General features: G+C 51.8%; 9 protein-coding genes and 1 non-coding gene across 10 annotated transcripts; 5 read left to right on the top strand and 5 right to left on the bottom strand.

Annotated features, from left to right (window-relative positions):
• The first annotated feature begins 1,863 nt into the window (after positions 1-1,863).
• On the top strand, positions 1,864-4,597 carry BO95DRAFT_514998 (galactose-proton symport). Its single transcript, XM_025591717.1, has 8 exons — positions 1,864-2,199; positions 2,262-2,336; positions 2,399-2,662; positions 2,735-2,760; positions 2,826-2,916; positions 2,990-3,996; positions 4,047-4,161; positions 4,217-4,597. The coding sequence occupies exons 1-8, from the start codon at positions 2,144-2,146 to the stop codon at positions 4,440-4,442; spliced, it is 1,860 nt and encodes a 619-aa protein (XP_025441561.1). The 5' UTR covers positions 1,864-2,143; the 3' UTR covers positions 4,443-4,597.
• A 580-nt stretch (positions 4,598-5,177) lies between these two features.
• BO95DRAFT_474012 (putative beta-N-acetylglucosaminidase) lies at positions 5,178-8,060 on the bottom strand (the record flags this gene model as incomplete). Its single annotated transcript, XM_025589768.1, has 4 exons — positions 7,931-8,060; positions 7,761-7,883; positions 5,645-7,696; positions 5,178-5,555 (listed from the first exon to the last, which is right to left on the bottom strand). The coding sequence occupies exons 1-4, from the start codon at positions 7,964-7,966 to the stop codon at positions 5,178-5,180; spliced, it is 2,589 nt and encodes an 862-aa protein (XP_025441560.1). The 5' UTR covers positions 7,967-8,060.
• An 813-nt stretch (positions 8,061-8,873) lies between these two features.
• Positions 8,874-9,965, top strand: BO95DRAFT_415057 (BTB/POZ domain-containing protein; the record flags this gene model as incomplete). The annotated part of the gene is made up of 3 exons (XM_025584335.1): positions 8,874-8,965; positions 9,025-9,151; positions 9,204-9,965. The coding sequence occupies 3 exons, from the start codon at positions 8,874-8,876 to the stop codon at positions 9,738-9,740; spliced, it is 756 nt and encodes a 251-aa protein (XP_025441559.1). The 3' UTR covers positions 9,741-9,965.
• Positions 9,966-10,450: 485 nt separating this feature from the next.
• Positions 10,451-11,774, top strand: BO95DRAFT_443492 (amidohydrolase family protein). Its single transcript, XM_025586673.1, has one exon. The coding sequence runs from the start codon at positions 10,607-10,609 to the stop codon at positions 11,570-11,572; it is 966 nt and encodes a 321-aa protein (XP_025441558.1). The 5' UTR covers positions 10,451-10,606; the 3' UTR covers positions 11,573-11,774.
• A 149-nt stretch (positions 11,775-11,923) lies between these two features.
• BO95DRAFT_443491 (uncharacterized protein) lies at positions 11,924-14,409 on the bottom strand. The gene is made up of 9 exons (XM_025586672.1): positions 14,073-14,409; positions 13,977-14,016; positions 13,427-13,906; positions 13,255-13,379; positions 13,012-13,206; positions 12,721-12,959; positions 12,594-12,650; positions 12,407-12,490; positions 11,924-12,321 (listed from the first exon to the last, which is right to left on the bottom strand). The coding sequence occupies exons 1-9, from the start codon at positions 14,317-14,319 to the stop codon at positions 12,004-12,006; spliced, it is 1,785 nt and encodes a 594-aa protein (XP_025441557.1). The 5' UTR covers positions 14,320-14,409; the 3' UTR covers positions 11,924-12,003.
• A 686-nt stretch (positions 14,410-15,095) lies between these two features.
• BO95DRAFT_514993 (putative MFS transporter) lies at positions 15,096-16,540 on the bottom strand (the record flags this gene model as incomplete). Its single annotated transcript, XM_025591716.1, has 3 exons — positions 15,096-16,001; positions 16,072-16,305; positions 16,352-16,540. The coding sequence occupies 3 exons, from the start codon at positions 16,538-16,540 to the stop codon at positions 15,096-15,098; spliced, it is 1,329 nt and encodes a 442-aa protein (XP_025441556.1).
• Positions 16,541-18,793: 2,253 nt separating this feature from the next.
• On the top strand, positions 18,794-20,863 carry BO95DRAFT_474006 (OSBP family protein). Its single transcript, XM_025589767.1, has 4 exons — positions 18,794-19,052; positions 19,180-19,505; positions 19,557-19,611; positions 19,672-20,863. The coding sequence occupies exons 1-4, from the start codon at positions 18,984-18,986 to the stop codon at positions 20,464-20,466; spliced, it is 1,245 nt and encodes a 414-aa protein (XP_025441555.1). The 5' UTR covers positions 18,794-18,983; the 3' UTR covers positions 20,467-20,863.
• A 137-nt stretch (positions 20,864-21,000) lies between these two features.
• BO95DRAFT_390646 (RTA1 domain-containing protein) lies at positions 21,001-22,123 on the bottom strand (the record flags this gene model as incomplete). Its single annotated transcript, XM_025583611.1, has 2 exons — positions 21,791-22,123; positions 21,001-21,705 (listed from the first exon to the last, which is right to left on the bottom strand). Exons 1-2 carry the CDS (start codon positions 21,960-21,962, stop codon positions 21,002-21,004), a joined length of 876 nt encoding a protein of 291 aa, XP_025441554.1. The 5' UTR covers positions 21,963-22,123.
• A 267-nt stretch (positions 22,124-22,390) lies between these two features.
• Positions 22,391-24,118, top strand: BO95DRAFT_390643 (uncharacterized protein). The gene is made up of 2 exons (XM_025583610.1): positions 22,391-22,721; positions 22,788-24,118. Exons 1-2 carry the CDS (start codon positions 22,647-22,649, stop codon positions 23,910-23,912), a joined length of 1,200 nt encoding a protein of 399 aa, XP_025441553.1. The 5' UTR covers positions 22,391-22,646; the 3' UTR covers positions 23,913-24,118.
• A 14-nt stretch (positions 24,119-24,132) lies between these two features.
• BO95DRAFT_t179 lies at positions 24,133-24,203 on the bottom strand. The gene has a single exon. It is a non-coding gene; the product is annotated as a tRNA-His (tRNA).
• Positions 24,204-24,254: the final 51 nt, after the last annotated feature.

The following is a 24,254-nucleotide window of genomic DNA, read 5'->3' as shown; positions in this document are numbered from 1 at the left end:
TCGATAGGCTGAAGTCATCTAGTTCTAGCTATCAATACCATAAGATCGATATATTCAGCGTGGCTTCGAGACATGCGGAGGATGTCACCAATAAGACCTGTCTAAGCCTAACCAAGCTTCACTTACATGGCGCCATAACCCTGGGCGGGAGCATTGGAGGAAGCTTAATTCGCTGTTTGTTAATCATCGCAGGCTTAGTCATTATCTCTGGATTGAGACATTGAAAGGTATTTGGCCCACCATACTTGCCCACCTAGACAATAATGCACCTTTCCTGAAGCATTCACTCGGGACAGCGACCAGTGCTGACACACCTGATCAAAGGCACGCGGGGCGCGCTCAGCCAAAAACCCAAGCACTTTGCCATCAACCAGCGGTCAGGCTTTGATGCCTTCAAAGACGACCCTGGCCCTGTCCTGATCCAGAGTTATTCGATCCAGTGACACTTCGTGTTTCGAAACGGCTAGGTGCGTGGCCTGCACTGTACTGCACCCCTGCAGGCCTCCAGCGGAGCCTTCGTTGGATAAAGAACCGTTCTGAGACTCGCTTCCATAACCTTGGATCGGCCTCGATGAGTCTGTGGCCTGTCATTGTGGATTCTTTGATGGGGCCCCGGATTTGGGTTTGCACGTGAGTCTGGATCAATGAACCAGAGACGAGAGGGTTGTCCGAACGAGGAACGTCAAAAGAGGTAGATCTAGAGACTGGAAATCCGAAGCATACGGCAATCCTGATAGTAGATCAAATGGTTAGCCAGTCATGGAAGCGACGGAAGAGCATAAACTTAGGAAGACTTGAGCTCGAAAATTAGCTGATCGTAACCGTGTCGTGTTGAAGCAGTTGTGTATCCCCGTGGGGTCAATCGTTCAGGCGGGGGGAGCCACCGAATCAGTGGTCTAGTCTTTCGGGGTCACACCAGTTCCTGTGCAAGGCTCGCATCAGGATTGTTGGAAGTAAAAGATAGAGACCTTGCTGGTAAGATTCCGATTGTGTGGTTTGTTAGAAATCTGGTCCACCGCCAGTCTCTGGTATGCAAGACTCGAGTGTCGTCTTTCGTGTCACAACGGGAGGCGGCCATCGTCCTCGCATGGCGAATAGAGATTGAGGATTTGCGCAAAGAATACTGTAGTGAGAATTCGAGACCATTGATCCATAAAGAAAGAAAAAAGGAGAGACGAATGCTATGTTTTGGTACGTTCTCAAAGCGACAGTTCTTAGCAAAGAGGAGGGCTCATGGTGGCAAGCCGTACGTTGACGTAGTTTCAAAGCAGAGTCATTGGGTCGGACTTTGTGTTTCTTGTGTTTCTTGTGGTGAGTGTCTACAGCATAGTCTTGGTACAGTACTTTCTCCGCCAGATAAAGCATGTCACCCCTCACAGACACCCGGCTGACACTGCCAAGTATCTTACTAGGTATCTTCCGACTGGTAACCGTGATCTGGAACCATTGTCCGAGAGACCTGGGGAAGCCGGGGTGGGTTTATCTTTCATGTCAGATCGACATCACTTGACTTGAATGTTCTGAGAATCTGTCTATACTTTGTTTTGCCTTTGAGAAGTCTTGTATCTGCCCAACATATCCGGTTCATTGGAGATGAAGACAGTGTCTCTTTCTTCTATAGGTGCACTATCAGACACAGAACCCTTAGCAGGGTCACTGGAAGTAAATCATACCACTGCATCACTATCAGGAATTCTAGACTGAGTGGTAAAGTTGTTAGCCCCGTGGTTTCTTCCCCGCGAGGGGAGGGGGTGTTTAGCAGCTGCAGTGAATGTAACCAACCCGCCGGGGTCGGATCCGCCCTCTCACCATTTGCACTCTTTGTCCGTCCCTCTACCATCTTCTTGTCTCGCCTTCCCATTTCTTTCCTTTCCTTACTTCTTCCTCTCTTCCTCTTCTTTCTTTTCTTCTTCCTCTTCTCATCATCTCTCCCATTCCCCCCCACCCCTCCCCCCCAACCATTCCTTCCTCTGTCTACCTTCCTTCCTTTCCTCTTCTTCTTCTTCTTCTTCTTCTCTTCTCTTCTCTCTTAAGTAGGTCTCTCCTTTCTATCTGTCCACATTCTACATATCAGCTGTCTTCATCCTACCTTAGCCCTGTAGCTCAAGACACTCGCACATCTGTGTTAGTCCTGACCAACACTATGGCAAAGGAGGAAGGGTCTCAGATTCAGTCGGTCGACGCGGAGGTTGACCAGAGGTAGGTGTTCCTGTATCCCGGCTGACTTCTTGTATCATTCCCATGTTGACTGAGATGTACAGCCTTGGTACTGAGCCTGAAGCAATGGAGAAGGGCACTGCTGAGCACATCAATCTGAACAACAATGTCACTGCCAAGTAAGTTGTCCTGATATTTTGTGGTACTACGATCCACACTGCAGCTGCTAACTTGAAACTAGGATCAAGAATCCCCTTGCCGACTTGACTCCCGCTCAAGTGGTTCGTGATGTTGAACAGTTTGCTGAAGAGTTTCAGTTGACTGAGATTCTTCCTGATCTGAGAAAGGGTGCTCTCGTGGCACGCGACCCTCAGATGTATGCTTCTGTGCCTGATATGACCGATGAGGAGATTACTGCCGTTCGCAACGAGACAGCACACAAGTGGAGACAGCCTCGTGCTTTGTACTTCAGCATCGTTCTCTGCTCCATTGGAGCTGCTGTTCAGTAAGCAATTGCATCCCACAGAAATATTTCCCACCCAGCATTGAAGTTCAAATGACTAACACACGAATTCAGGGGGTGGGACCAAACTGGAAGTAATGGTAAGTAACGGCTATAAATCACATATTCTCTATCAGCCTATGACTGACTGGTCGGCTCTTCCAAGGTGCCAATCTCTCCTTCCCCGTTGCTTTGGGGATTCCGGAGAAGGGTCCCGATGCCGCTAGAAACCAGTGGCTTGTTGGTCTCATCAATGCGTATGTCGCCCTTGGCCCTTCTGCGCTTGCTACTATAAACAAAAGCCAAGAAGCTTACCTACGTCTCAAATAGAGCTCCGTTCATTTCCAGTGCCTTTCTCGGTTGCTGGCTGTCTGACCCTGCCAACAAGTATCTCGGTCGCCGTGGCGCCATCTTCATTTCTGCTATTTTCTGTCTTCTTTCCCCGATCGGTTCAGCCTGTGCTCAGACCTGGCCCCAGCTTTTCGTTACCCGTCTCTTGCTGGGGCTGGGTATGGGACTCAAAGCGGCCACTATTCCCGTGTTCTGTGCTGAAAACACCCCGGCTACTATCCGTGGCGGTCTTGTGATGTGCTGGCAGCTATGGACAGCTTTCGGTATTCTCCTTGGTTGCTCGGCAAACCTTGCTGTCAAGAACACAGGCGATATCTCGTGGAGACTTCAGCTGGGATCTGCTTTTATCCCAGCCGTACCTTTGCTTCTCGGGGTTTATTTCTGTCCAGAATCCCCTCGTTGGTACATCAAGAAGGGCAAGCTTCGCAACGCATATCAGTCTCTGCGTCGTTTGCGCAATACCGAATTGCAGGCTGCACGCGATTTGTATTACATTTATGCTCAGATCAAGATCGAGCAGGACATTTCTGGTACGGGTAATTACATCAATCGTTTCGGAGAACTGTTCACTATTCCCCGGATTCGGCGTGCCACCCTCGCTTGTTTCACAGTAATGATCGCACAGCAGATGTGTGGTATCAACATTGTCGCCTTCTATTCGTCTACTGTCTTCCAACAGGCAGGGGCCAGTGTTACCGGGGCTCTTTTTGCCTCCTGGGGATTTGGTCTTGTGAACTTCCTTTTCGCCTTTCCCGCTGTGTCCACTATCGACACTTTCGGTCGTAGAACTTTGTTGCTCTTCACCTTCCCAAACATGGCCTGGACCTTGCTGGCTGCCGGCTTCTGCTTCTACATCCCGGAAGAGTCCACTGCTCACCTGGCATGTATTGCGCTTTTTGTCTTCATCTTCGCTGCATTCTATTCTCCAGGGGAGGGTCCTGTTCCGTTCACCTACTCCGCCGAAGTTTTTCCACTGTCCCATAGAGGTAAGTCTTCAACAATATATACATATCATTATATGCTTACCCCTTCTCAGAAATTGGAATGTCCTGGGGTGTGGCAATCAATATGGGCTGGGCTTCGGTCCTCTCCATCACCTTCCCGCGCATGCTTGCAGTGATGACCCCAACTGGTGCCTTCGGATTCTACGCGTAAGTCGCTCCGTGCATGGTTCAAGGACCTAGCCCTTAACTCATTACATTTCAGAGCCCTCAATATCACTGCGTTTGTTATGATCTTCTTCTGGGTCCCCGAGACCAAGCAGCGGACTCTCGAAGAGCTCGACTACATCTTCGGAGTGCCCACAGCCATGCACATGCGCTATCAATTGTTCCAGGTGCTCCCATGGTGGATCAATCGCTACATCTTCCGCCGTCGCGGTGCTCACCTTGAGCCTTTGTACAAGCTCGACCACCTCGCGACCAGCAGCTAGGTTGCCAAAGAACGATTTACAGCAGACCTGTCGACGCTTCTCGCATTCATCCTGCTCGATCGAATCCCCTGCAGCGCATTTCCTTTGTTAAGATGGAAACTCTCAATGGTTGTAATATTTACTTCAGGAGTCTACGTGGCATAAATGTGTCAGACTGAATCTGGAGGGAAATATCACTTTTACCATTATGAGAGGTCATGTAATACGTTAGTTAAAAATGAATGACTATCTATGATTAGTCAATCTGACTTCGTAAAAGAGAAAATCCAGAGCCATCCGTGCATTTTATAGGTAATTATGATCATAACCGCATGCTCGAGATATCATTATAGACTTCCGAGTATGCGGTGGTTCACGTGAGTTCGAGAAGTTGTTCGGGTCTTCTACTGTAACATCAAGATGGGATCTTTTCTTTGCTTTATATTCACACTTTTCTCTCGAGAATGGATCATGAATAACGTACGGCTCTGTATGAGAGAAGGCGGATTTTTACGAGGCAGATGCAGGGAGTCAAAATCCTCGGAAGAGAATTCCGGCGGGGAGCGGATCCCCCTCCCTCTCGGAAAACACCCCTTACTTGTTGACCCTCTCGGCGCACCACAAGAGGAACATCGGGAAAAGTGCCGACTATATGAGCTCTATCATTTTGTGATCCAATGAGCCACTCAATCCAGATGCTCAGTAAATGACCAACGACATTATCTAGGTCGAATTCAATACCAAAATCACAACATCCTATATGCGGACCGACCCAAGCCGATACCCCCTCCACACGTCGAACCCCACCGACTCATAGAACCCCTCCAGCACCACCCAGTCGACCATCACCCCCTGCACCCCGCGGCTCCGAAGGTGCGCCAGCGCATGGGCCAGCATCGCCACCCCGACGCCCTTACCCCGATGATCCCGGTCCACGCCCACACACCCGATCAGCCCGGTGCGGGAGTCTGCGCCCCCGCAGACGGGCGGCATTGCCCATTGTGTCTGCAGAAAAGGTGAGGACGGGTCGAGCATCAGCGTCCAGCCGATCTGGTGGCCCTGCGGGCTGAATACGGTCATGATGCTGTCCGGGTGGGTTTGCGGGTGGAGCGTGATGTAGGTTTGGACCCAGGCCTGTGTATAATTTAATACGGTACGGGTTAGTCACGGTTGTGTTGGTTTTGACTTGGAGAGGGGATTCAAATGAAAGGGGGTTCTTGAACCTGGTTGTGGGAGAAGTTCTTCTGCTGTCCGGCGATGCATTCCTCATATTGAGCGGGTTGGAGCGCGGCGAAGGTGTAGCCCTGGCTTGTGGCTTTGCGGGTGTGTCTCTCCTCGAGTTGGAAGTCGGTTATGCTTCGGTAGAGGTCGACGTGGCGCGGGGGCGGGGTCGTGAAGATGAAGCCCCGGTTCTCGAAGAATTTCGTGGCTGACGGTGTAAGGTCGTCGGGGAGGCCCGGCCAGAAGCGCGGGAATGAGCTGCTGAGGTCGAGGCGCGTGATCTGCTGGGTCGTCGTGTACCAGGCGATGGCTTCTTGGATGAGCGTGCTCGCGATGCCGTGGGACTGGGCGGCCGGGAGGACGGCGATCGCGGACAGGTAGGCGGATTTCTCCTCGTCGTCGGTGGTCGTGCGGGAGTAGGTTAGGCAGAAGCCGACTATCGTGTTGCCGGTGCGGGCCAGGAAGTGGTGGCCGTGGGGTTGGGGGAGGAGTTCCTGGAGATTTTCGAGGGGCAGAGGGTAGGTGGGTAGGGAGGTATTCCAGACGGTGTGCACTTGTTTGAGATCTTCGGGTTTGTCGAGGGGAGAGAGTTCGATGGATAATCGCGGCTCCTGGGTGCCCACTGGGAGTTTGCCGGTTGCCGTCGCGGCGCCGAATATCGTCGCTGCGGCGGCGGAGAAAGCCTCAAAGGTGGGCTCGTATGTGGTGATGTAGGTGCCAATGGTAGGATCATCGAGGAAGTCGTAGGGGTTGCAGGCCGCTATGCTTACTAGGGCTCGAGCACGATTTGGCAGCTCTTGTCCCATCTTTCTCTGGAATGGCGATTCACGCGCGTTGATTGTGGTGAGGATCACAGCATCAGCAGTCTCGACTTTGCGCCATTCCTCTGGGGACAAGCCTGCTGCTCCGTAGCGGATCTCGGTGACAGTTGGGTTGTGATTTCTCAACGCATCAAGATATACGGATCCGTTGTACGATCCCTTTCGACCAAGCCCTTCTCCATCTACTGCACCGCCAGCCGGAGTTTCGTCGCCAGGGAAGAGTAAAACGACCTTGCATGACCTTGAGACTGGTAGAGTCTTTGACGTATCTCGAACGACGGTCACTGACTTTGCATAGGCAGCGTCGGCCAGCTCGCGATTTTGCAAGTCGATCTCACGGAACCTCGATTCAAAGGAGTCATCGGTGTGCAGCGCTTCCTCCCATCTTAGAGATTTCTGTTTCAGCTGGGTTACACGTCGGTACGCTTCTTCTACCCTGGTCATGGAGACTCGACCAGCTTCGACAGCCTCGCAGACACGGCGAATCGACGCAACTTGGACATCGTAAGTATGGCAGATCATGATGCTATCGCTACCAGCCGCAAGGGCAAGGACGGAGCCTTCTTCAGTGCCATAAGTCGCACGGATTCCGTCCATCTCCAGACAATCCGTAATTATCATACCATCATACTTCATGTCTTCCCGAAGGATACTGAGCACATCTGGCGAGAGGGTGGCCGGCAGCTTGCCATCTCCCAGGCCGGGTAGCGAGATATGTGCGGTCATGACAGCCTCGATCCCCTCGGCTGTCGCGCGTCGAAATGGCACGAGCTCACATTGCTCCAGTTGCTTTCGTGTCTTGGAAATCACAGGCAGCCCGTAGTGGGAGTCGGTGGCAGTATCTCCATGCCCGGGAAAGTGCTTAACGCAAGAGATGACACTGTGCTGGCGTTGACCCCGGGCGATAGCGCTTGCGAAACGGCCAACGAATTCTGGGTCGTCGCCGGGACTACGCACGCCGATGACGGGGTTCAATGGCTCGGAGTTGATGTCACAGACAGGACCATAGTTCATATTAATGCCGACATGTTTCAGCAACTGTCCTGTTGCCATTCCAACTTTGTATGCAAGATCGGTTGAGTTAGTAGCACCCAGAGCCATGGGCCCCGGGAGCTGAGAGGCCATTGGGGGTGAGATTCTGGTGACCCATCCATTCTCTTGATCGATACCGATGAAGAGGGGATGAGTGTGACCAGCTAGTTGTGCTTCTCGTTGTAGAGCATCCGTCAGAGCCTTGTAGCGGGAGCTGTGGATCAGCCAGCAGGTTGCGACTAATGATTCAAGATTTCAGGCGTACCCGTAGTTGAGCAACGTCGGTGATGTTTCTTTTGAACAGGACGATGCCTCCAACTCCGTATTCGTGGATCAGGGTCTTGATCTCGGCACTAGGTTCCAGGCCATGGAAGCCGACCACAAATAGCTGGAGCTTGGTTAGTTGTTTTCCGGCTGGCTTGGAGGACAGCCTACCTGGCCGACTCTCTTCTGCAGATCTGCAGACGACATCTCACTAAGCGATAAATTGGTGGAGTGTAATATGAAGGACCAGTGGAGTACTGAGCCAGATAGCACTCCCAATACAGGGGAGCGAAAGGATAACCTGAAGGTGTTGAATACAGTGAAATGAGGGGAAGAATCGATGGGGAACGGCAGCCTTACAGAAACCGATTATCTTATCGATCTCATTTGCCAGCCAGTTCCAGCCTGAACCCCACCCGTCTGATAGTATGCGAAACATGCTTCTATACTTGAGGATTTGCTCAAGCACTTTCTTAGGCGGCAGTATGAAGCTCTCGTCAATTGTCACTCTAGTAAGCCGTCAGAGCTTCTATCTAGGGTAAGAATCCAATCATACATCGGTTTCAAAGACCAGTTACATGAGTTCTACGAGGATATAGAAACATGATCAGAGGGCAGCTCTCGAGTCAAGAGCTAGGATAGATCATGTCGGCGTTGTGCGTGTAACGCCTCGGTTCAGCAAGGTCACATGATTTCAGACAGAACTGCGAGTATGTAAACACCATGAATTCGTGTAGATTTCTTCATTCCCAGCCAATTCCATGAATCTCAAGGCATCGAGCTTTGCTCTTTGAGCCAGTAATTCCATCAGTATCACGTCTTATATCAACAGATCAAGGTCTACTTCTCTGATCGAAATAGCTTCAGAAGAACTGTATAGCCTAATATTCACAGGAGACGACACTTACCCTATTGAGGCGGCTTACCAAAGAGGAATTTAGTTACGCCGGTTAGGCCGAGTCAATAATTCACCTAGTGAACACTTTCAGGGCACTAGAAAATTGTCCTTATCCCGACACCCACCCCTACATCTCCCTCCAGAAACAATTCTGAAGGCAGACAGCCCAGTCATCGAACACCTGAGTCTCTGTCATTTTTCAACCAGCCGACAAGAATGGCTTCCTCCGATCAGGATCCGAAGTCTGCTGATGTCAAAGACGATGTTAAGCCGGAGCAGCCAGGAGATCTGTTGGCCAGCATCAAGAAGTAGGTATCTCTGTCACCCCGTCAGCAATTGACTCAGAAGATGAGCCTGATCTAATCAGGTACTACTCATCATCGGAGTTCTCCGATCTGGCCGTTCACACCCTTGATCAAGATTTCAAGGTTCATCGGGTAGTCGTCTGTGGGCAGTCCGAATATTTCTCCCGTCTCTTCCAGGGTACATGGCTGGTAGGTTCTCATGTGCCTGAGCAACAGAAATCAACACTCTAACTACTTGTAGGAAGCAAAGGAGAGCGAAATTCACCTCAAGGAAGACGATCCCCGCGCGATAGAAGCAATGTTTCAGTTTATGTACGGATTCGAATACGACAGCAGCGGCAGTGACCAAGGCCGCACATCGCCCATGCTGTTGAATGTCAAGGTCTATCAGGTCGCGGAGAAATACCAAGTTCGCCAGCTTAAGGACCGCGCAAGAGAGAAGTTCAAGTCTATCGTGGAGGCTTGCTGGCAGATGGACGACTTTCCCGTTGCTATCGAAGAGGCATACAAACGTACCACGAAGGAGGACAGGGGTCTCCGGGACATTCTTGTGAGGACTTCTCAGAAACACATCGAGGACCTGGAAGCTAGCGAGGATTTTCGACTTGTTCTTGGGGGCACTGCTGGCTTTGCTGCGGATCTTATCCAGGTATTGGTCCAGGATGACGTCAAGAAACCAGGGATAAAGCTCAAGTGCAACAACTGCCTGGTCGAGTATATTTTGGAGACGGCTTACGCAAAAGCCACACAGTTTTGTCCATTTTGTGGCGCTCGGTAGAATCCCGCACCATGTTCGTGCAGTGAGGTTTCTTTCGACTGCTTGGATCTTATCTTGTTGACCTTGTCTTGAACTGACAAAAAGAGCCGGTTGTTTCGATGATGGTATCATTTCATCAGCAGTTCCATTGCTGCAGATGACAGTCAAACTGAAACATACAGATAAGATTGGTGGTAGTACACCACCTAGACTGAAGTCTTTCAAGCCCTGGACAGCACACTTCCCTTTGTCTTTTCTTTCTTGGAAGTCTTCTCCGAGACAACTCTAGATATTGCATCAACCAGTATCGAAGGTGGTATCGTTGACATCCGAGCAATTTTACCCTCTTTACCAGAAAAACTTACTACCAGACCGGTGCTCTATACTATATCGAGCGGAGCACTTGAGGACAAACTGGCGCATACTCTAGCCCGGTGACGGCACAGAGTCCGGACAACTTCACTAGACCTTGAATCCATGCCAGTGAGGTCAAATTATCCTCTTCAACAAATTTTGTTGTTCTATTCTGAATCAAGTTGAGCGAGTGGTAATGTCTAGACAGTTAACTTAAAACGGGGCTAAACGGCGATAAGAGACCTCTTTCTCCGATCCTCATACTCCGCCTCCAAGCACCTTTTCACCTGAAGGATCCCCCTACATGGCACTAGCCACGGTTTAAGAACTAAACTTCATACCTAGACTGGCCCGTACTGGCCCATGTTTGCCAGTCACAGCGACCGTCCTTCACCACCCGGACTTACTCGGGTCGGACTTAGCACCATGATGTAGTATTTGACCACGATAGAACCCACTTCAACAAGCCAAACTTGTTGCTACACGCACAACTTTCCCATCCACGACTAAGTCATAACACAAATATCGCAACCATGATCCCACTAATCACCCTCGAAGAACACTACATCTCGCGCCAAGTGAGCGAAGCCAGCCCCACAGCCAAAGCCCACTACGCCGCGTTTCCGCCGCACATCCGCGGGAAGCTGGAGTCGCTGGGCGACGAGCGCATCCAAGACCTCGACGCCGGCAACGTCTCCCTCCAAGTGCTCTCGCACGGGCCGGGCGACATCAGCGCCGCACTCTGCACCGCCGTGAACGACGACCTGGCCGCCGCCATCCGGAACCACCCGACCCGACTCGCCGGGTTCGCGATGCTGCCGATGAGCGAGCCCGCCGCCGCCGCGGCGGAGCTGGAGCGATGCGTGAACGAGCTGGGGTTCGTGGGTGCGCTGATCGAGAACCACACCAACGGACAATTCTACGACGACGAGCGCTTCTGGCCGGTCTTCGCGGAAGCACAGGCGCTCGACGTGCCGCTCTACCTCCATCCGACCTTCGCCGCCGACTCCATGATGGAGTATCACAGGGGCAACTATGACGAGTCGGTCGCGCTGGCGCTGAGTGCCTACGGCTGGGCCTGGCACACGGAGACGGGCCTGCATGTCCTCCGGCTCTACGCCAGTGGGGTCTTCGATCGGTATCCGCGGTTGAAGGTCGTCCTTGGCCATATGGGCGAGATGCTGCCCTTCCAGCTCGAGCGCGTGTTTTCGGTGGCTGAGAGGTGGGGCAGGGAGAGGAGCTTCCGCGAGGTCTGGAGGGACAACATCTGGGTCACGACTAGTGGCATGTTCTCGTTGACGCCGTTGGCGTGTCTCCTGAAGACGACCGCGATTGAGCATGTGCTGTACAGCGTTGACTATCCCTTCTCGACGAATGAGAGGGGTCTGGCGTTTTTTAAGGAGATTGAGGACAGTGGTCTCATCGCGGGCGAGAACCTGGAGTTGTTTGCCTATCGGAATGCGGAGAACCTACTGGGGGTTAAAGTAAGGACGTCGTGACTGATAGTCGAGTGGTTGGTTGGTTGGTGTACTCATACATCTAAGTGCTAAGGCAATTCGGCGGCAGCTCTCGTTGCGGTGGCCCTACGTGTCTTGCCTTCTTTCCGTATATGCGTAATGTTGAACAGGGGTATACGTGTAAAATCAATCTAGTTTGTCTGCTGGTATGTATGCATCACTAGCCTAGACTTGCGTTCCTGCCGGATTGCGTTGTACAGTACATAAGCAAGTTAATTGGACTTCTTGGTGCTATTCTTCATGCAAAGCAGCTTTCTATACTGGTTTCTGCTGTGGCCTGTGATACTATCAAAATTATCCCTCATTCTCAGGTCTTCCAGGATACAAATGTTCGTTCCATACCAATGAACTCTACGCGTAGTGTGTCTGTATCTGTACCAAGTGTGCAGTGTGTACCATACTCTAGACTCTACTCAACGCGGTCCATCATTACCAGCTCCCCTTTTTATCGAACTTCCTTCTGCTCCTTCCACGACCTCCGCATTAATACTGCCAGGTCCCTTGACCGTCTTTCCAGTCTTCCGCCCTGCCCCTCCCAAGTCCGAGCCCGGAGCAACAGCAGCGTGCTCCTCCACGAATCGCCTCCCATCCTCCCTCCCCTTCTCCACATCCACGAACATGATCGCCACCATCGCTGCCGCACAAATCGCAAACAAAAACGGGAATCCCATCCAGTTGTTCTGGGTGTCATTGATGATGGCCTGGACGACATTCGGGCCGATAATAGAGGACTAGATGCCATGCCATGAAAGAGTCAGTCATTAGTAATATGTTGTGGGTGGCTTTTGGGAGGGGAACTAGAATGGTGGTTCTTACCGCGCGATTGGTGATCCCGAAGAGAGCGAAAAACATGTTGTCGTAGCCGGGCGGCATGAGTTCGCTGATCATGGTTTGGGCATACTGAAGGAATGAATCTGTAAGTGGGCTTCTTCTTCTTCTTCGTTGATTATACCGCAGAGACGGAACATTCGGGGCTCCTAGGACAGGGGTAGAGGGAGCTTACGGCGTAGTATGGGGCTTGGAACAGGCCGAAGATGGCATTGTAGAGATAGAACTCCCACTGAAGGTATAGGAGCGTCTTGTTAGTGTTTTTTTTGCTTTGAAAGAAACCTTCTGGAAGTGGGACATACCCGGTGATGATATCCAATGCGCTTGGTCCATAGACCCAGCATTCCCCAGAAGGGAATGAGAACGGTAAAGAAGTTTGTGATGAGGAACATGGGTTTTGTGCGGATCTTGAAGTAGTTTTGGATGTACCAGAAGCCGAATGTGGAGGCTATTGAGCATGCAGCTTGGGCTATGCCCAGGTATGTAACTTGGATGAAGGAGAATGCCACGAAGTCATTTTGAATGATCGAGACTAGGGTGCCTATAGCGGAGAACTCAGCAAGCAGAAACTACGCAGATTGGACCTTACTAACCCGTGGTGTTGAGGCCATCTGCGAGGAGAAAGTATGCCACGAAGTAGAGAAAGGTCTGCGGCAAGGACCGGACCTTACGCAGCGCAAGCCAGATTTGCTTGAAACCAATAGTAGCGTAGCTTGATCCTTCAGGGATCCTAGGGCCGGGGCGTTTCTGCTGGAAGATAAACCACCAAATTCCCAGAATCACCCAGTCTGGCTTGGTCAGCATCCGCCTTCAAACGCGATGGGTAGGAGACCAACATGAGTTTGTCAAGCAAAGCGCAAGGTTGTTCGAGAAAGAATGATTTTGAAGAGGCAAAAGTACGCTCAGATTCAATACCAATACTGCCAAGTATCCGATGTTGCTGTGTGCAGTCGAAACGTTGCTAGTATCTGTTAGCTGCCAACTCAGTAATACAAAGAGCGTCCATACCTGATGTGATTCCGCTCCAGTGACTCAATTGCGTCGTATTCCCTTTGGCTGATTTTTTCCTCCTTCAAGTCCTGGCGGGCTCTTTGGACATGCGGCATATGGCGCGCGAGCCTCGGAAACACGGCTGCATAGAAGACTAGTGTTGCGCCATATGCGACGTAGGAGATCACGTAAAGGCCCATCGCTGTAGGCCATTGATCAGAGTGCCGAATGGACATCATAGCGTACTGCATGGCCCAGCAAATCACGGTCAAGACTAAAAGCAACCAGCGACCGAAGGAGCCGTAGTCCGCTGCGCTGCCGAGCCAGACAAATGTCACAGTCATGAACGTGAAGCTCAGCCCGTTGGCAATCAGAACAACAGAGGAGACAGAACGAACTCCCCCGGCCCATGGAACGACACATGGTGAGTTATCTGTGCACGGCTTGCGAGGGTTGGTGTCTGGCTGCCACCCAGCACCATTGAGCGCCCATTGAAAGCTGGTGGAAACATAATATTAGCTCAAGATCTTGGAAGCATGATCAGCCTGGCAGTATGGGGTAAACAAACAGTGTTTGAGTGTAAGAGCCAGGGCCAACTCCGTTATCGCCTGGTATGCGAGCTGTTAGTGATGGGTTGCTGCGTATGGCGATGGAGACGATTTACCATTGTAGTACAGATAGTATGACCAGAGCTCTCTGCGAGTCGTTGTGGGCTGTTCGAACGTGTCTTCTGCTCCGAAGACATGTTCAATATCGGCTGTACTGTGAGATGAGTGCTCTGGAGATAAGGGCGTAGTCGCCTCGTGGTCAGTATGCTTGTTGGTGGAGCTGGGATCGCGCTCGGCGCTGCTCTCGTTTCTGGCGTCCGTCAAGGAGACTCGTGAACTTATGCGGTGCGTCGAGCGTGTCATCTTGAGCATGTGCTCTGATAGAATAGTATGCTTAAGCTGTCTCCAATTGATAATTGATGTGGAGTATTGAGATAAGGAGAGGGAAGGGATGAGGAATGCCGAACAAGGATGCACGACCGGCAGGTATTGATTGATTGTGATTCAACCCCGCAGAGACGCCTCGGGCAATCCTAGCTCGTCGCCTGCAGTTGACTTATCTTGGTTTCTGGAAACCACTTTGAAACTGATTGTATACAAAATAATAATATGTGATTTATTCCCAACATATTTATTTTCTGGAGGCAAAATGGAGAAGCGAGAGGTTAGTATGAACTACTAGTTATACAAGCAAGCTTTCATAGCCGATTCAATCACACATCACAAGACGACTCTGTTCCTCCTCTGCTCAGCTAGTGACTCTGCTTACCTTTTTAGGTCTACCCTTCTTGACCTGTGAAATCCATGAGAAGAACTTAAAATCAATTAAAATATTTATACTTGTCAATGATTAAAGAAGTAGATGAGGAATTGATTCGGTTACATGAGGCTATCGGAGGGACTAGCTAAGACCGGCGACCCAAGCAGGAGGACCTTTGTCAGTCAGATTAACAACCTTGTTCGCTAGATGCAGCTTGTAGAAATACTCTATGTGTGTAGAAGTAGTCACCCAAGCCATTTGCTGTAGTTCCTGGCCTTCGATCACCAAATGAAGCTCTTGGAAAGTTGTAATTCAGCTGGTCAGGGAGGGAGGCCCTGATTAGGATTCATATATGTCACATAGACTATTAACTACCAAGTTACACATTATCCAGGACCTGTCTCATTGACTTCTCCCCAGCCTGCTGCCCCTTCCTCCGATCAACAGCCTCCCTCCACCTCACCCCAAACACGGCCGTCAACCACACCGCACCACCCGCACCAACCAAGAACAGAGCGGAGATCGTGTTGAACCAGCCGGCCCCAACCACCTTGATGGCCGGCATCGCCACCCCCGTCCCCAGCGCCGCAAACACATACCGAAAGGCATAGTTCGCCCCAACCACCTCCGCACTCCGCCCTTGCTCCTGCATCACGTCCAAACAGTACGTATTCAAGCTGGGGAAACAGAAGATCTGTGCGACGCCTTGAACGAACATAAGAACCACTGGAAGCGGAATGCCGCCGACGCCGGCGTCCACCGTCCACCCATAGATCAACACGCAAGCAGGACTGGCGATGCAGATGAAGGGCAGGCAGGAGCGGAGCCGGTCCTCGGGGATACGCTGCCCTTGCCTCCGGCGGATATAGTAGCGGGCGATGCGGTCAGTGTAGTGGCCGCTGAAAAAGGTCCCCGTCAAATAGCCCAAGCCGGCAGGGAGGTACAACAGCCCGGCTTCGATGGGGCTGGTCAGGTGGAAGCGTGGGTTGAGGGTATGGCGGATCGGAGTCAGAAGGACGTATTCATTCCACACCAGAGCACCTGCCGCGAGGCCGGTGCAGAGTATGTTTGGGTACGCGATTATTAGGTGGAGGATGCGGAAGGGCGAAGTTTGATGCCAGAGCTGTTGGGCTTGAGTGCGGAACGGTTGGCCGCGGAGAGAGAGGCTGGTTCTGTGGGCGATTGTTTCTGGGAGGATAGTTATGATTAGGACGGTTGCGCAGAGGCTGAGGGCGGAGAGGAGATAGAAGATTGTGCGCCAGGGGCGGAAGGTCATGATTATGCCCTGTGTGTGAGAGAGATTGTGTTAAAGAATTGTTTCTCGCTGTGAAAGGCGCAAGTTGGTTGTCACTTACACCGAGGAAAGGACCCAGAGCAGGTCCGGTGAGGCTTCCAGAGAGTACCCAGCCAAGTGCGGAGGCTCGGGCTGTTGGTTCGTATATATCTCCGACAATGGCGTTGCCAATAACGAGGAAAGAGGTGCCTTGTAATGCGGCACATCCTCGGAAGATAAAGTAGGATACTAGGTTTGGGGCGAAGGCAGAGGCAACAGTGAACGCGCAGAAGAGGATTGAGCTTGTGATGAGAAGCTGCGCTCGTTAGCACGTAAGTCAAAATAGTCTCAATTGCACTTACAGGCCGGCGACCCCAGACTTGGCTTGCAGGGCCCCAAATAAGGGCGGAAACTCCCATACATCCGAGATAGAGAGAGTTGCTGGCGTATATGATATCCTGCGTGGTATCAAACGTCCTGGCGAGGTCCGCCACAGCCGTGAAAATGGCGGTGGATGAGATCGGGGCAAGAAATGCACAGTAAGAGAGCATGATAACGATTGAAACCCGCCGCGCAGGTGAAAGATAAACTACTTGGGGTACTCCGCTGTCATCTTCAACGCGGGACAAAGGATGATCTGAAGTATGGCTGGAGGCCTGCACCAGGGCTTGAGATGATCCATGGTGTATTTCCCGATCTGATCGAGGCCTGCGGGACCTCTGACATTCATATGGATCGACCTCCAAGGAGAATGATTGTAAGGAATCTTTGTCGAACATCTTACTATTGTGGAAGGAGAATGAAAGGAGCGGTGGGTGCAGCAATACATGTCATGAGTCGCCAATAAAGAACGGAATCTGCAAACACGCAGCAGTATGCTAAGGAGCGAATGGGTTCTGAGTTATAGATAACGTGAAATCAACTCAGGCATAGTCAAGGAAAGGACAGGACTGCAGAACACTCCCGTTCATCAAAGATTGAAATTATCAAATATGGATCTTGCAGCGACGAAGGAGCCATGAGCTTTTTAAACTAAGCGTAAACCTAAAGGTGATGATTCTTGTTTTCTTGCTAAGGGACGTTGCAAAAAGCATTGTTTCAACCTTCAGTGGGGCCTTTTTGTCTGGTTATCAGGATGAATGGGCCAGACCATTGAGTTGAACTAGCCCTAGGCAGCGCACGGGGCCGCATATCTCCCCGTTGGGAAACGGTCAGAGAAACTCTGCTTGATTTAGAACCTCATTCTGGATCGGATGGAAAGTTGGGCAATTGCGGATCCATTAAAATCGTCGGCCTCAGGGACGCTCATAGCACCGAATCAGTCATAATTCCAGGATCGAAGCCGGGCCTTATAGCTTGATATTAGCAGGAACTGAGGATCATGATCGACAAACAGACTGTAAATGGAGAGGATCTTAGACATATCCCTCACGTAGCATATGATGCCGGAGTGGCCATGCCTCATAGCTCAGGTAGTGCAACCATTCGTCGTGGAAGCTCTCTTTAAGACATTTCTTCGCATTGATTGAGTAAGCCAATATGCGAACACCCCCGTAACGAGCGAGTCATTTCACCAGGAAGGGGAAGTGATCCATCGCGTGGTGGGTAGGAGAATTCTCAGGAGAAGCATTTTCTCACGAGGACTTCCGGTCCTGACGATCATATCCACATCATCAGCACCTAGTCTCGATGTAGTTGATGGTGAAGGTAGCGTAGATTTCCTCGGAGAATAGGGACAGAAGAATCCAGCTTGTCGATCTTACCCGTACACCCGGATCGATCTTCTCTTCACGGGTCATAGCATTGATGATGTGAGAGGCAAAAGACATGATCATCTGAGAGTTCTTTTCTCAAGCTTTCTAAGACTTGTCATGTCTGTCAAAGCTTCCTCTTTTTTTTTGTCTCCCATGGCGGCGCCATGAAACGATAAGGTACGGAGTAGTCCAAGCGCGTTCCTGAAAAAAGGGAGGATGGAGATCCACCAGCAGGCATTTTACTGGCCTCTTTTTAAGGTTTTGCGGCCGGGCGTGTTGTCCCCCTTCCGTTTTCAGTTTGTTCCAACCCGCATCCCCGCCTGTGCTCACATACTACCTAGTATGTACTGTATGTATGGTACGGTATCCCGTGCAATATAATTCCTGAGTAGAAATAGCCGAGTTTGATGCCATACACCGGATGGTGACAATGAACTTCACTACGAAAGAAATACCTTGGGAGAAGCATGATGCTACCGGGTCTCCCGTCAACTCTAAGCATGCAGCGAGATCTGGAAAACACCTCAGATCCGATGCTCTTCATGGGGCGTTACACAATATGGCGGAAGAGGGCCGGATAAAGCCGTCTTCGGTAACTCGGATGGCCATGCGGTATGACATCTTTCCTTCCTTGAGTTCATCCATCCTCGATTTGCTTCTGCGCTCATTTCTGCGAGGGCTTCGTAGGTGGCTAGCAGGGGTCGGAGGACACGAGCGAATGGTGGGACTTGGTGTACTAGATTCCTCCGCAACGAAGCTTAGAAGCGTGCAGGCGGGAAAGAAGTGGGAGGAGAACCACCATTCGTGAAGAGGGGAAAATCTTTAAGAGTTCAGCCACAAATGATCGCATGGCAGATGATGTGAATGTCTGAGTGGTTCTGTTCAGCAGGTCATGGATCCGATGGGAGGCGAAGATGGAACTCGACAACTGGAAAAGGCCCAAGCCACCCAGATGACGTCGAGGCAACCACTGCACCGCACCGCATTTAACCCCTGCGCGCGGCTGGCTTGAATCGGGTTTAGCGGATAGTCTTGAATCTCCCCCCTTCCCCTCCTGCTCTTCCAAACCCACTCAACTTCCCCATGACATCTTAACTTCTCTTCTTTTCAACTTTCTCCATCCCCCACCCTATTGCTACTTTCTTGGCTACTTCCCCAAGACTTATATCCCCACTACTTACCTTGGTGGTTTTTTTCCTTTTCATCTGCATCTAATTTCATCCTCTTCTTCGTCTAAAAAATGAGCTCCAAGGATCCACATAGCGGCGTTCCCGCCTCGAGCAAAGGCTCGTGGACAAGTTTCCTTAAGGTATGAAGAAGACACTAGGCAGCTATCTGCTATCTCCGTCGTATGCCGCTTCATTTTTCCGCCCTTGCCATCGAGACACGTTGTCAGAAACCAGTGACATTTCTAACCCATTGTATTCCGATTGTAGTCTATCGCTTCCTTCAATGGAGACCTTTCCTCCCTGACCGCACCCCCTTTCATCCTCTCCTCCACCTCCTTGACTGAGTATTCCGCCTACTGGGCCGAACACCCTGCTCTGTTCGTGGCTCCTGCCAAAGAAGCTGATCCCGAAAAGAGAGCATTGGCTGTCCTCAAGTGGTTCCTCAGCACACTTCACCAACAATACTGCAGCCGCAGTGAGAAGCTCGGCAGTGAGAAGAAGCCTCTCAACCCCTTCCTCGGAGAGCTGTTCCTGGGCAAGTGGGACTCGGATGCAGAGGTTGGTGAGACCAGCCTGATCAGTGAGCAGGTCAGGTATGTAGCCATGTCCCCAAATCCCTTGTAAGCTATGTTGACCATCCACAGCCATCACCCCCCTGCCACTGCCTACGCCATCCGGAACGAGAAGCACGGTGTCGAAGTAAGCTATCAAACATTCACATCAATTCCACTAGTCACAGTTCTAATCAGCGTCCTCCAGCTCCAAGGATACAACGCCCAGAAGGCATCCTTCTCTAGCACCATCCAGATCAAGCAGATCGGCCACGCTCTTCTGACTCTCACTCCCCCCGGGGCCGACAAGAACGATGCCTCCCAGCAGGAGAAATATCTCATCACTCTTCCCGCCCTGCATATCGAATCCTTGATCTACGGTACGCCGTTCGTCGAGCTTGAGAAGACAACCCGCATCGCCAGCAGCACGGGTTACATTGCCAAGATCGACTACTCTGGCAAGGGTTGGTTGAGCGGCAAGAAGAACACCTTCAGCGCCATTCTCTACAAGGAGAGCGAGGGTGAGAAGAAGCCCCTGTACACCATTGACGGTCAGTGGTCGGACTCGTTCGTCATCAAGGATTCCAGAAAGCACGAGGTGGATAGATTCTCAGTCAAGGAAACCCAGACCACCCCCTTGACCTTGGCACCACTTGACCAGCAAGACCTCTACGAGAGCCGGCGGGCATGGCGAGACGTGGCGGCGGGCATTGAGCGAGGCGATATGGACGCTGTGTCCGTGTCTAAGTCCAAGATTGAGAATGCCCAGCGTGAGCTGCGCAAGGTTGAGAAGTCGGAGGGTCGTGAGTGGGAGCGTCGGTTCTTCAAGCGTGTCAACGAGAGCGAAGATGAAGCTTTCCAGCAGCTTGGCCCCAAGCTCGGCCTTACCTCCCTGGAGAGTGACAAGACAGGCGGTGTTTGGCGGTTTGACTCGGCCAAGGCAACCGACGCCAAGCCACCTTACCATGCAACTGGAGGCGAGGGCCTGGGTGTCACTGCATAAACAGGATATTGATTGCGAAGCTAATGGCTAGTTCTCCCTTGGTCTGCGTGGTCGGATAGGGTGGTGAAATTAGCAGGGATGATTACCATCATAGATTGCGTTCTCTTTCTATTTCTCTTCGTTTTCTCTTTCTTTCCTTGCTCTGTTTCGGGGGTTCTGGTATCTGTATATAGAACAACAGCGAGAACTGGATAGTTCCTAGACCAAGCCGGCAGATTACTCTTCTGCTTCTGGTTCGCGGGTCACGTCGACCATTTGATGGACAGGTCTTCGTCAGAAAATGAATTGAATCCTGACATCCAGTCAACATCCAGTCAGCCACAACAGTGGTCCGAGCGATTATTGTTACCTGATTTTCCAGACTATTGATAAACAATGCAGGAGAATTTCATGAAGCAAATCGACTCTTATAGTGAGTAAAGCTCTGTTCTCGCTAACAATTCTAAGAGAGAAACAATGAGAAACAGATTCATAACACAGAAACTAAGAAACAGATCATTACCCATAAGAATAGCACCACCGCTCCTCAGGAGGCCTATACTATCCTTTCTTCATCCATCTCCACTTCATACCCCAACTTCTCCTCCACAAGTTTCCCGGGGAACCCCACGGCCCAAATGACCATCACGGACCACATCAAGACACTGTCAAAGACATACAGCGTCCACTCATGCGTCAGAATATACCCATGCATTCCCATGGCGTACTCGATGACACGAAAGATCGACCGGACCAGGATCAGCGCACTGACCGCATACAGCATATACATCAAGCGATCCAACGGGCGGCCGTACTGGCCCAGCCGGATCTGTTGCTGGCTGTGCTGCTGCTGCGCCTTCACCCGCCGGTGGAACACCAGCGCCACGACGACGAAGAACGAGAACATGATCACCTGGATCAGCAAGCCGACCACGGTGATCGCCTTGGCCGTCGTCTGGCCCGTCGACCGCACCATCAGCCCCACGCCGCTCCCCTGCACGATGAACGAGAGGATGTCACTGGCGACGAACAGCTTGGTGAGGTGCTTGGGCGGGATGAGCGAGATACTTTTGGCCTTGGGCTCGGTGGCGGCCGTGAGTCGCTGGGGCAGACTGCGGATGATGCGGCCTAGGGTCATGTAGACGGTTGCGGCGAACAGGACGGGGCCCAGCAGGATGAGCACGCTTTGGATCGCGTAGAGGCCGATCGAGGCCGTGTTGGAGTAGTTCAGGATCCGCACGATGTAGCCGACGATCTCGACTGTTGTGGGGGAAGCGTGTAAGCAACGGTTGTCATCGGAGGCTGTTGGATCGTATGGGATATGAGGGGGGGAAGGGGAACTTACATATACCGCCGATGCTGAAGGAGATGTTGTACCATGCTCGAGTCTGGAAGAGCTTGAAGAACAGATAACAGGTTACCAGTCCAAACAGAACGGCGAAGATCGCGGCCGCGGGAATGGAAGGCAGGTATGTCCAGAGGTAATAGCCTCCTTCTAAGGGTTTGAGTTGTGCCATCTTGAGGGAGGGGGGGCCTGATGCACACCCGGCTAACTATAGCGATCGGCTAGGTATGGTAGGTCCGAGTGATTGGGATGATAGAATTGGAGCATCTTGTCTCCTTTGCCGGCCATTGTGGTATATATATAGGGGACTGGACCCCCGCAAAAGCATTGCTGTTAATTTGGGCGCAAGTGGGAATTTCTGAGGGCTGAATACGCGTATAGAAAGGAGGATAGAGTGGTTCGTCGGCCATTGAGGAGACGGTTGACTACCGAGTATATTACCCGATCTGGTCTGAAATAATAGAAAGTGGTCTGTGCATACGCGTATTTCTCAAAGGGGCAGGTCCCTGAAATCGGGACCTCGGACTACCGACCTCGGACCTAATGCCCGTGCACAATCGTATCTTATTCTTTGCTCAGCTTAGTATCAAATTTCCTCATCTGCTCGTTCTGCGGTCTAGGTCTCTACCTAATTTTCTGATGCGATAAAAATAGGCCGCCTGCATCTTCATAGGTTCATTTCGGCTGCTGCCTGAGCCTCAACTTTTAAGCTTATCGGCAGACGTCGCCGGGTGCGATACTTTACCGTTGTTGGCCCACAATCCTTCCCCCCATGCCCACCCTTCCAAACATCCCCAGAGGAGATACTGCATAGACGATCTGCCTATTCTGGATGATGTAAACCTGCGTCGGAAACATGACAGTCATGCCGCGGAGGACACACCGAAAATCGCGCAATGGCTGTCTTGAATGTAAAAGACGTCATATTAAAGTGAGTGCGAATCTCTACAGAAACTTTCCACGGGCTTGCCACATCGGCTAAACGCTGCTCATCTAGTGCGACGAGAAACATCCGCTCTGCGGCAACTGCCGCAGTTCGGAACGTGTCTGCGAATACGCGGATCGGTTCAGGAGCAGCACGACCAGATCCGAACGCAGTAATGCCTCGACTCCGACCAACGCCGGGCCAAGTCCTGGGGTTAATCCCTCGACACCACGGCCTCCTGGTGAGCAGCCTGCAGCAGAGCCGATGACAACACCATGCTCTGAGGATCAGCCTGTCAACATGGTTCACGCCGATCTCCTCTTCAATCTCGTCACGGAGGCGATTCCCTCCCTCGGCGAGATCGCCCTCTTCGGGAGCCTGTCCCCGGACCTCATGCGTGTCGGGATATCGACCCCTTACCTGATCAATGAACTGCTGGCCCTCAGCGCTCTGCACTCTAGTATAGTCCGGCCCGCTGAGCGCGAGCGGTACCGCCGCCACGCCGCCCAGCTCCAGACGCACGCGCTGGAGATCTTAGGGCAGGAGCGCCGAGACGTCACGCAGGAGACCTGTGTCCCGTTATTTATCTTCTCGTCCACGCTCGGCCTGCATATGCTCTGTGACACTGTGATCTACCGGGAGGAGTCCAGTTTCGATGCTTTCCTCGACCAATTCGTGCACTATCTCAAACTACACCGGGGCGTGCGGGCCATCACCTCGGAGGCGTGGGAAGCGTTGCGCGGGTCGATACTGCAGCCAATGCTCCAGTACGGTCAGGAGAAGTTCGCATGGGATGCGGACCTGGGGCCCGAGTGCCAGCGGATCATGGATCTGATCGAGGCGGCACGACTGGGCGAGCAGACCACCGCGGTCTATCGGCAGGCGGTGCGTGCGTTGCAGATCTCGATCCATGCGACGGGGGTGACAGACGCTGACCCGAGGGTCAAGTTCGTCGGCGGGGTTACTGGGTGGCCCGTCATTGTGGGGTTGGAGTACATCGAGATGTTGGAGCTGCGCCGCCCAGAGGCACTGGTCATTTTGGCGTCCTACGGTGTGATTCTGCATCAGGCGCGGCATGTATGGGCGTTTGGCGATGGGGGTCGATTCCTGATTGAGACCATTCAGGCGCATCTGGGTTCCCAGTGGGAGACATGGCTAGAGTGGCCGAGTAGGGTACTAAGGGAGTCTAGGGGGTGAAAAGTACGATTTCTGCATTGTATATATGTCTGGTTGTGGTACCCTTCTATGGTTGAGGAGGGACCAGGGGGGGATACGTCCCTCTTTTCGTTCGTGTTCATTTTTTATCAGAGGGATTCATTAGGTGGACCTGAGGTGGAAAGAAGGTACGTAGACTAGTCGCCAGCATAGTCTGCGATGAAGTGGTGACAAAAAAACAAATTAGCAACGAAAAAGAAAGTGGCGCTGCCCGGAATCGAACCGGGGCTGGCACGGCCACAACGTGACGTCATACCACTAGACCACAGCACCTGATGTTGTGATAATGGCACTACTTTTGTGAAATATATTCCCAAAATATAT

Source organism: Aspergillus brunneoviolaceus (genome assembly GCF_003184695.1).
Source record: "Aspergillus brunneoviolaceus CBS 621.78 unplaced genomic scaffold BO95scaffold_39, whole genome shotgun sequence".
In the NCBI taxonomy this organism is placed as follows: Eukaryota; Fungi; Ascomycota; class Eurotiomycetes; order Eurotiales; family Aspergillaceae; genus Aspergillus; species Aspergillus brunneoviolaceus.
The sequence above is the reverse complement of the archived record's forward strand: the minus strand, read 5'-3'. Positions and strand labels throughout refer to the sequence as shown.

Coding starts and splice junctions, on each gene's coding strand:
- BO95DRAFT_443492 (XM_025586673.1), top strand. CDS start 10,607: ATGATCCCACTAATCACCCTCGAAGAACACTACATCTCGCGCCAAGTG.
- BO95DRAFT_474006 (XM_025589767.1), top strand. CDS start 18,984: ATGAGCTCCAAGGATCCACATAGCGGCGTTCCCGCCTCGAGCAAAGGC. Junction 19,053..19,179: donor CGTGGACAAGTTTCCTTAAG/GTATGAAGAAGA, acceptor TTCCGATTGTAG/TCTATCGCTTCCTTCAATGG. Junction 19,612..19,671: donor ACGAGAAGCACGGTGTCGAA/GTAAGCTATCAA, acceptor AGCGTCCTCCAG/CTCCAAGGATACAACGCCCA.
- BO95DRAFT_514998 (XM_025591717.1), top strand. CDS start 2,144: ATGGCAAAGGAGGAAGGGTCTCAGATTCAGTCGGTCGACGCGGAGGTT. Junction 2,663..2,734: donor TCCATTGGAGCTGCTGTTCA/GTAAGCAATTGC, acceptor ACACGAATTCAG/GGGGTGGGACCAAACTGGAA. Junction 2,917..2,989: donor CTTGTTGGTCTCATCAATGC/GTATGTCGCCCT, acceptor CGTCTCAAATAG/AGCTCCGTTCATTTCCAGTG.
- BO95DRAFT_443491 (XM_025586672.1), bottom strand. CDS start 14,319: ATGACACGCTCGACGCACCGCATAAGTTCACGAGTCTCCTTGACGGAC. Junction 13,380..13,426: donor CTGGAGCGGAATCACATCAG/GTATGGACGCTC, acceptor AACAGATACTAG/CAACGTTTCGACTGCACACA. Junction 12,491..12,593: donor TCCAAGCCCCATACTACGCC/GTAAGCTCCCTC, acceptor TCATTCCTTCAG/TATGCCCAAACCATGATCAG.
- BO95DRAFT_390643 (XM_025583610.1), top strand. CDS start 22,647: ATGACAGTCATGCCGCGGAGGACACACCGAAAATCGCGCAATGGCTGT. Junction 22,722..22,787: donor GTAAAAGACGTCATATTAAA/GTGAGTGCGAAT, acceptor CTGCTCATCTAG/TGCGACGAGAAACATCCGCT.